This window comes from Citrus sinensis, chromosome 9, assembly GCF_022201045.2.
Source record: "Citrus sinensis cultivar Valencia sweet orange chromosome 9, DVS_A1.0, whole genome shotgun sequence".
Taxonomy (NCBI): Eukaryota; Viridiplantae; Streptophyta; class Magnoliopsida; order Sapindales; family Rutaceae; genus Citrus; species Citrus sinensis.
This window is the reverse complement of record NC_068564.1, coordinates 12,320,962-12,331,217: the sequence shown is the minus strand read 5'-3', so window position 1 is coordinate 12,331,217 and position 10,256 is coordinate 12,320,962. Positions and strand designations below refer to the sequence as shown.

The following is a 10,256-nucleotide window of genomic DNA, read 5'->3' as shown; positions in this document are numbered from 1 at the left end:
ATATTTAATAGATGTACTTTTGGGATATTATGTTTACTTCCTATCAAAATATTTTTTCATTTAGATAAAAGTCACAAAAGTTCATATTTTCTATTTAGATGTAAATGTTTGAATATTAGACATATGTTATGAAAACAAACAAGTAAATTTTAAAAAATAATAATAAAATTTTAGACTTCAGATATTTAACAAACAAACCTTCAACAAAAATACCCCGCTTATTTCCTCTAAAAAATTAGGGATGATGTTTATCTTCAAACATTTCACTTTGAGAGTCCAAGGAGAAGAGAATTCCTAACCACTATAAAGACCTGGAAATTCAAAATAAGTTAAACTTTTCTCTCTTTAGACTTCCTTTTACCTTTTATCTGTTTACATGGAGATTTTTTCTTTCCCTTTCTATTACACTAAAAATCGAAAACTATATTTTTTTTTAGTAAACCCAAAAAATTGACTTGAGTGCTGGAAATTAACGTTAGAAAAACTTATATCACCCTCTTATTGATTTTTGTGGTTGCAAGTATTTGCGGAGAATCTGCTTGAGTCCATGGATTCGCCCAGAATTTAAGAGATTGGCAAACTGCCCTCACACATAAAAATTTAAATGTTGGCTTTGAGGTTTAGTTGCTAGCCAACAAATCGACTAAACGAGATTTTAATTTCAACAATATGTATTAATTAAGAGTTTGAAAACCTTTCATCTCTAATGACATATTAATTTCAGCTTAAATAAATTATTATTAATTAATTTCCTACTTTTCCAATGCTCAGATAAACTCGAAACCGAGCAATCTTTTGACTCTGGCCATCTTCATTCCAAGCAGCCTTAAACTTCTCCATCACATTTTCTGTCAAAAGCTCAACACCTTTGTCTTTAGCCTTCTGATATGCTGAACATGACCTTATGAACTTGAAGTAATCATCTAAATCCATCATCTTCTCTACAACAAACTGATCGAACGGCCCCGTATTCTCATATCCATCAACAGGCTCGAATGGAAAATCAATGCTCATGTACTTTTTGTCCACCAATTTACGTTGTGGTGCCCAAAATGGATTACAATCAATGGTATCGAATGGTTTGAAAACTGCACCGACGGATTCATTGATTTCGGGCATGGTGTAAGTCCATGCAGCTATTACTCCACTAGGTTTTTTGAGTACCCATTTTACTTGTTTGTAAAATTGAGGTAAGTCAAACCAATGTAGTGCTGAAGCAATTGTCACTAGATCTACACTTGATTGTGTTGCCACATTTTGCTCAAGCTCAGTTATGGACATGGTTGGAGTAAGTTGATACCGAATGTTGGGGAGCTTTATTGCGAATTTTAGTTGTTTTGGGCTTGTATCTGTAGCAATGACGTGTTGATAGATCTGTGCTAGCTGAAAGCATAAAATTGTGAGAAATCATAAATTATAGTAGGCTATAACAAAAGTACTCAGAATTGAGAGGGCCAAATATTAAAATTACATAGGTATCGTGAGATTTCAACTCATACTTCATTTTTTGGGTAATTTTACTTTTTTCATCCTCAAAGTAGCTGGGCTACCCTAGGCTTCACCTAGTTCGGCCATTGGGAGATAGATAAGATTTTTCATTACTAGTATTACAATTAAATTTTCAAATAATTTAGGTACTAATTTTAAAATAGTACATCACTTAATTGCCCAATAAAAATAATTGTAATTTAACTGGGGATAGCAAGAAGGAGGAAAGGGGATCAATATCTCTATATTCATCTTCGATACTTTGCTTATATCTCTATGTTGTCCCTTTCCCCTTCAAAATTGTTTGAGGGTAGGAGACAAGGATTCACAAGGGTACCGAATCACCAAATAACTGATACTTTTATTTTCCGAACTTAATTTAATCGTATTAAAGTAAAAGTATAAAATTGTTTTACAACACAAAAACATCAAAGTAAATTAAAGTAATTAAAATCATTTCCTTATTAAGCAAAAGTAGAGTTTCAAAATTGAACAAACTTAAAAAATCACATGGTTTAAATCATCAACAAGATTATCTTCATCAAATTTCAAGTGTGCAAATTAGTTGTTATTTATATTTTCTATAAATACTGTGATAAGGAAATTATATGGCATTTGTTATCATATTTGTTATTTATACTATGATATTTGTTATTTATATTCTTACCACTATAAATTAAATTTTAAATATATTTATTAAAAATTTAAAAAAAAATTAAAATTATAAATAGAAATGAGGAAATGGAGGATGGGGATTTCATCGAACCCCGTCCCTTCGTCTAATAAGATATTAGGTATTTAATTATACCCTTATATATTTTCCCCCATCTTTAAACATAGGATGTAAAATTATTCCTACACCCTCCCCAAATGAAGAAAATCTTTCAAGACCCGTCCTTGTGTAAATTTCTACCATCCCTAAATTTAACAGTTATGTAATTCAACAGTCTTATAACTTGGGACCTTAATTCTGAAATATTCATTGGGAACTTTAGTATTATTCAAAAAAAAAAAACGAAAGATGTGAAATGTAGACTTACGGATGCAGCGGCCTGGCCGCTTCTGGTGCCGACGTCCCATGCAAGGTTGCGTTTGGGTGTTTTAGAGGCAATTAATTTGAACAATTCTTTTGGATAATTTGGTCGTGCTACCACGTATAGCTTTGCCTGCTTAATGAACAATTCTGCCATATTTTCTGTTTTTTTCCTAAGTGTTGAGAATGTAGAATTGAGATAAATCTACTCATTTCGTTTCGTTTCATTTCTTTTCTTCTTTATAGAGGCTTTAGAATTTGATGAAGTGGACAAATAGACATATTTTAGTTCGAAATTAATTTGGTAAGGTTTATCTCGGGAAGTCGCAATAGAACTTGGACAATCTCAGAAAGTCTTAAATTTCGACCGAATTTTTCTTTCTTCCCTTAATTTTCAAAAATTAAATACTTATGGACTTGCCTTTTCGGTCGCAAAAATGATTGACCCATCTCATCAATGAGCCCCACCTCAATTATTCTTTGGCAAATTTGTTGGGACAATTATTCTTTTGATTCAACCGTGAAAGGTATCTACTAGAATATTCAACTTTCACTTTATTCTTTTATGAGGTTAAGATGGTGGAGCTACAAGTGAATCAACCTCATGACGAGCGGGAGTTCATGCCCTGTTAGAGAAAAAAAAAATTAAAGAGGTGACTATTTGAGTTACTAATTAGACCCCATTAAGTTTTCTAAAATAACGTGTTAAATTTATTAAAAATTACCCCATAAATTCACAAACCCATAACAATTGAATTTTGATTTTTGAGAATGAAAGGAATTTAGATCTATTACAAATAGATGTAGGCAATTAAAACAACTTAATTAATTTTTAAAAAAACTGTTCACCGTTACTGTTTACTACTATTGTTTATTGTTCACAGCTATTGTTCATCCGCATAAAAAATAATAATTTTCCAAAAACACAATAAAATTGTAAAAATTAAATGACATAGAGATTTTTACATGGTTTGGATTAATGAATCCTACATCCACGAGGCTATGTTTAGATAAAAAGTAATTAATTGAGTTGAGATGTTACAACTTATGGATTTATCAAACTTAAGACTCTCACTTACAGTTTATCACAATACAGTTTACTCAACCTTAGACTGAATCTGCTTCTCTTGAATAATTGCTACCCCTCTTGATCCACGATCCTCAAGGCACTTCGCAAAGTGATCAATAGCAATTCTTCAATTCTTCAATGTCTAATGATCCAAAATCCATCACAGAGATGAAAAGAAGATAAGAAAACAAATCAATACAAAATTATGCGCCAAATCCGGATTCTCTAGGGAGGAGGCCGAATTTCACTTCTCTACTTTATTCTTTGTATTGCGTACCTTCAATTGTGAAATATCTCTCTTTATATAGGCACTAGGGTTTCAAAAAAATAACAAGTTTTAAAAGACTTAAATTATTTCCAAATAAGAGTTTTTTCCTCTTATAATTCTTATGAATCTGAATAGGAATGAATATGATATTTTCACCTTGCTCGTCTCCCAAGAACTATCTGCATTTAATAAACTTCTTGTTTGAACCAACTATTTGCTCTAAATAAATCTAATACGCCAATACTATCATTAATTAACTTGCTAAATTAGACATCTAATTAAATTATGAATCAAATATTCCTAATAAATTGAAATTGACTTGCTAAATTAGACATCTAATTAAATTATGAATCAAATATTCCTAATAAATTGAAATCTCACTAAATTAGGAAATTAATAAATTAATCTCTATTACAAGATATGCAATAAATAAAATTATAATTTAACTAAACTTGCCATAAAATGCCAACTCTATAAATAATTGACTTACCAGAGAATCAAATACTATCATTAATTGACTTGCTAAATTAGACATCTAATTAAATTATGAATCAAATATTCCTAATAAATTGAAATTGACTTGCTAAATTAGACATCTAATTAAATTATGAATCAAATATTCCTAATAAATTGAAATCTCACTAAATTAGGAAATTAATAAATTAATCTCTATTACAAGATATGCAATAAATAAAATTATAATTTAACTAAACTTGCCATAAAATGCCAACTCTATAAATAATTGACTTACGAGAATTATAAAAACTCTCACTTTAATTGAAAAAAAAAAAAAAGAAAAGATCCGGGTTGCCTTACTTTGTGGTCTATTGGCGTAATGAATTTCAATGGTAATTGCAGACATCTTCATGTACAGTTTTTCTGATATTGCACTCCGCATGACTTTTTTTTATCTTGCGGTGTACTTTTTTTATCCGGTAGTTATATATATTTTGTCTTCTAATAATGTGTGCTTTTATATAATTTTTTGTAGATTTATCATCCATGGTTGCATAACTATTAGCATGCTCCGAAAGATCATGTTTTTTTCTTTTCGAAGATGCCGCATTTGCTTAATTTCAACATCAGCATGCTCTCCGTCCTTACGCATTTGTCTTCTGTAATCAACGTAGTCATTAACGAAATTTCAACAAGGTAGAGCAGCATTCAACAAGGTTAGGCTTCTTTTTGAATTAGGAGTAGACTTTTAATTAATTTTTTTTGGAAGTTGGTGGCTATCCACATCAACTTAGACCTATTTAACTAGTCGTGGTCAAATAGCTAAGCTATTTAGGTGATCACCAAAGAAAAATTAAAACAGGAACATAGTACACGCCGTTTGCATTAATTGGCCATTTGACAAAATAGCTCAAGAGATCGGATGGCTAAAGAGCTAAGTAAGCCAATCAAGCAGGGGTGTTGTGATCATTACGTGTCCTAAGGTGATGCACAACAATAAATTGAAGAAATCCTAATTAAAGTAAAATTTGCAACATTCAGAATTATTTTAATCAACTTGTATTCTACTTCATTTGATTTTCTATTTAGAGTTTCATTCTTTAAGTATAACTTATTTAAGTTGTATTATTAATTTAGATTTAAGTCATTGGAAAATAGATTTACTAGTTAAATTAGGATAAATCACAAGTAGTATAAATAAGTGTCTTTTGTAGTATTTACAAAAGGTCTTGATTAATTGTTATTGATTGTTTTTTGGGATATACTCAGTTTGAGTTTTAAACCTGTTGTTGAGATTACGTGGAATCAAAAAAATTTAAACACCTTAGATTTGCGCGTATTCTTAGAATCAACGTGGATTGGGCTTGCTTCCTTTTTATGGTATTCTTAAGAATCAACAGAGTACTAAAAATATCACTATCTATCTGTCACAATATAGCTCTTATCTTTTCGCTGCGTCAGTTTCATTGCAGAGCGTTTTATTATACAGCCACACTACACTAGTTTAGTACTAAAGCTAAAAAAATGGTATTACAAATCTGCCCCCCATCTACCACCAAAACCTTCCCTTTCTCTCTTTTTTTAGCTTTTTGATTTTTCCGTTTAGCTTTATTAAAAATATCAAATTAGAAAAAACTAAAAACAAAAAAACACAAAAAACACAAAAAAGAGAAACAAAAAATCCTAAATTTTTAAACCCTAGTTGCCGCCGATTGCCACCACTGCCATCACTCCACTAGCCTTCATCGTTGTTTAACACCACCACCAAACTCAACAACCACACTAGAAAAAAATCCCAACCAACTTCGTCCTAAAGCCACCATCAAAGCCCTTGCAAAACACCCAAACCCGCAATCTTTTTGCCCAGTCGCCACCACCAAGCCACCAAGCTTTTCCATCAATTTACTACACCACCATAATCCCAAAGCAATAGGCGACCATAATGTCATGGGATGAGAGTTTTGTGTAGCAAACTCATGCGGCACTTAGACAACTTCTAGCACACAAGTCGCTAAGTAAGCCTAAATCACTTCTCAACCTAGTGAAGCAAGAATGCTTTCGGACAATGCTAGAGAGAAGTAGAGCAATATAGCCAATAATATATTTTATTACAGACTAAAGAATAAATTACATGAGAGCTTTACAAGAGACCTAGAGAACTTGTATGTGTGCTTGAGTGTTTGTGTGTGGTGTGGTTGGTAGGCAAATGAGGGGGCTCACCCCTATTTATAGGTGTTGGAGTGCTAGGTATAGAGAGTTCCATGCAACTTGCATAAATATCCTAGGGGTCTAAGTGAAGAGTCCTAGAAACTTCTAGCTATTTACAAATTGTAGAGAAATTTAGATCTTGGGCCAGGCTTGGGTGATTTGGTAAGCGCACCACGGTTGGCTAGTTGTGTTGGTGGCCCATTTATGAGCGCATCCCGCTTCTAAGTGCATCCCGCCTTGTGTGCTAAGCGTATCCCACTTCTAAGTGCACTCCACTTCGAGGTGGACTTTTGCTAAGCGGATTCGTGTGCACGAAATTAACCTCCAGTTGCGGGAGATTTGAATGGCCCGTGACAATAAGCCTAGCTATCCGCTGTTGTAAAGCTGCCATAAGCCACCACACAAAACTCTCAAAACCCAAGAGTTTCACAACTTCGATATGCTTCCATCACCATGAATCTAGCCAATCCACGACCACCATCATGTTCTTTACCACTAACTCTATTAAGTCTGGCCATTATCACACAAAATCACAGCCATCAACTGCCAGCAACACCAAACCTTGAAAGTTAGGTTATTTACAATTTTGCCATTAGTTGTATTTTTAATTTGAGTGGATAAAAAATGATGAAGACAGATCAAGGTCCATATTGTCTTCTTGAGTTTAAAGATATCTTAGATATTACGATAATCCTAATGATGTTTTTGACTAGATTTGCATGATGTATAATTTGGAAGAGGAATATGTTTGTTTGCCTATTGTTAACATGAATATGTTCAAAATATTGATTTTGATGATAACAAACTTTAAATGTTTTTGATTAAAATGTTGGAGCTATTCATTAATAAACGAAAGCCTTATAATCATTCCAATTATATTCATAAAAGTTGGATAACTGTTAAATTTTAAATTGAAAAATGATTCTCTGCAATATTTGGCTAAAACTGTGATCTGGAAATAAATGGTGAACCATTTTCCTTTAAATGGTTAATCGATTAAAACCAGAGAGTAACAAATTGCTTAAGCTCTAACCGGTTAAGAAAAATGAAAAACACAAAATGCTTGGAAGGCTACTGGAATTAAATGGAAAACAGTTTATTGAAATGGTTAACCAATAAAATCTAGAATGGAAGATTGTATTCACCTGGCACCGTTTAACAGAAACGAATAAGGCTAATTTGTTTTGCAGGTTACTGGAAATAAACGTTGAACCGTTAATGTCAAACGGCTAACTGATAAATTCCAGAAAAGTTATTTCGTGCAAATCTTTAACCGTTTAGTGTAAACGGATAGCTGAAGTTTATCTTGCAGGTCTTTGGAAATTAACGACAAAAGGGTAAACCTAAATAGCAAATCGTTTATTTAAAATTTGGCCCAACGGTAACTTTGACCACCCTAAATGTTTAACCGTTAATGGTTAACAGCGAACCGTTTTCAGGCAGACGGTCTGTAACGGCTAATTTTTCAGCTCCAATTATAAATAAGCCCATTCCAATTCAAACAAGGTTGATCACAACACTACCATTGAGCTTATATTCGAGAACACAATCTTCATAGAGCTTTAAACACATTCTTACTGCATCTATTTACACATTGAGCATTAATTTGTAATCTTAAATATTGTGTGAGAGAAAAACAATTTGTAATCTTTTACTTTGAGTGATTGTAAGTGTTGGGATACACTTGGGTTAAGAGATTGGGGATAATCTCTTGTTGTAAAGGTTCATTGACACCTTGGAAGTCAAGTATAAGCTTTTGAAGCCTTGGAGGCTTGTTCAGTGAAATGCTCAAGCCCGGAAAGCTTCAAGGCGTGGACGTAGGTGAGGTTGGCCGAACCACGTAAAAATCTTCGTGTTTGAATCTCTCTTCCCTTATCTTTTTATATTATGATTGATTTAATTATTATTACTTTAAATTCATTTTAGATTTGCATGGTATTTTGTTTTAGAATTGAATAATTTTTAGAATACCAATTCACCCCCCTCTTGGGTTGCATAACTAGAATTTCATTTGGTATCACAAGTTGGTTCCCTTGTTAGGACTTAACCGTCTAGAGTAAAAGGTCCATGGCAACCCAAAATGACTCAACCTTTAGGGAAGGACAGTTTACAACTAGACCACCGTTCTTTGACGGAAACGACTACCCATATTGGAAAACTAGGATGAGAATTTATTTACAAGCACTAGATTATGAAATTTGGGAAGTTGTATGTGATGGTCAGATTATGCCCTTAACTAAAAATGAAGTCGGGGAAGATATTCCAAAACCTTCATAGGAATGGAATGAATTGGAAAAGAGAAAAGCTTCTCTAAATTCCAAAACTATGAATGTCTTGTTTCATGCACTTGATAAGAAAGAATTTCATCGAGTATCTAGTTGTAATAGTGCCAATGAAATTTAACACAAACTTGAAGTTGTCTATGAAGGCACAAATCAAGTGAAAGAGTTAAAAATTAGTAGGTACACTCAACAATATGAGTTATTCCAAATGGAACAAAATGAGAATGTGTACTCTATGTATACTAGATTTACGGACATAGTAAACACCCTAGGAGCCCTAGGAAAGACCTTTTCTAATAGTGAGAAAGTTAAGAAAATCATTCGGTCACTTCCAAAAGAATGGAGACCTAAAAGAACTGCTATTAAAAAGGAAAAAAATTTAAATACTTTACCTCTTGATGATTTAATTGGTTCTCACATTTCATATGAAGAAGATTTGGCAACAGAGAAAGGGCATGAGGAGAAGAAGAAAAACATTGCTCTCAAATCTTCAAAATATGAGAGTGATGGGGAGAGTGAACCGGATGATGAGAGTTAGCCATGCTAGCAAGGAGGTTTAAAAATTTTTTCAAGAAAACTGGTGAGCGAAGAAAATTCAAAATCTTCAAGAATCAAAGGGAGAAGAAATAGGTAATCGCATGCTATGAATGCAAGAAGCCTGGCCATATAAGATCAGAGTACCCACTTATCAACAAACTCAAGAAGAAAGCCATGGTTGCAACTTGGGATGATAGCGATGAAGATTCAAGTGATGAAGAAGAGTTGCAATAAGTATCAAACCTAGCGCTTACGGCAATAGGAAATGATGATGATCTCAATGAGGTAAGTGATCCTACCTATGATGAATTGTATGATACTTTTAAAGAATTGCATAATGAGTTGATGAAGATTGGTAAAAAGAATGTATATCTTAAAAAGGAAATGGTAAAGCTTAAAAATGAAAATGAATCTCTAAATGCAAAAATTACATGCCTAGAAATAGAGAACAAAACATTGAATAATAGAATTGCATTATCAAATAAGAAACCTAGCACCTCACATGAGCATTTAGATTCACACATAGATGATTTGAAAAATGAAAATGAAACACTTACGAAAAAGAGTAATGAGTTAAATGAGATTGTTTTGAAATTTACAAATGGGCAAAAGATGTTGGATAACATGCTCAATTCATAAAAATGTGTATTTAACAAAGCAGGTATTGGTTATAAGCCAAACTTGAAACAAAAATATTATAAGAACTACTTTGTGAAGAGTACATCTAGTAGCAATCAAGTTGTATATCATTTTTGTAATCAAGATGGTCATATGAAAAATAAGTGTCCACTAAAAAGAAATGAATATTATGGTATGAAATGCATTTGGGTTCCAAAAGGAACCATTACTAACTCTCAAGACCCAAAAAGTTTTGGGTACCTAAAACTTGATATTTTCTCTGCAGGGCTTGAAGAA

General features: G+C 32.6%; 1 protein-coding gene across 1 annotated transcript; it reads right to left on the bottom strand.

Annotated features, from left to right (window-relative positions):
- Positions 1–707: 707 nt before the first annotated feature.
- Positions 708–2,714, bottom strand: LOC102608486 (uncharacterized). The gene is made up of 2 exons (XM_015534318.3): positions 2,529–2,714; positions 708–1,383 (listed from the first exon to the last, which is right to left on the bottom strand). The coding sequence occupies exons 1-2, from the start codon at positions 2,676–2,678 to the stop codon at positions 745–747; spliced, it is 789 nt and encodes a 262-aa protein (XP_015389804.2). The 5' UTR covers positions 2,679–2,714; the 3' UTR covers positions 708–744.
- Positions 2,715–10,256: the final 7,542 nt, after the last annotated feature.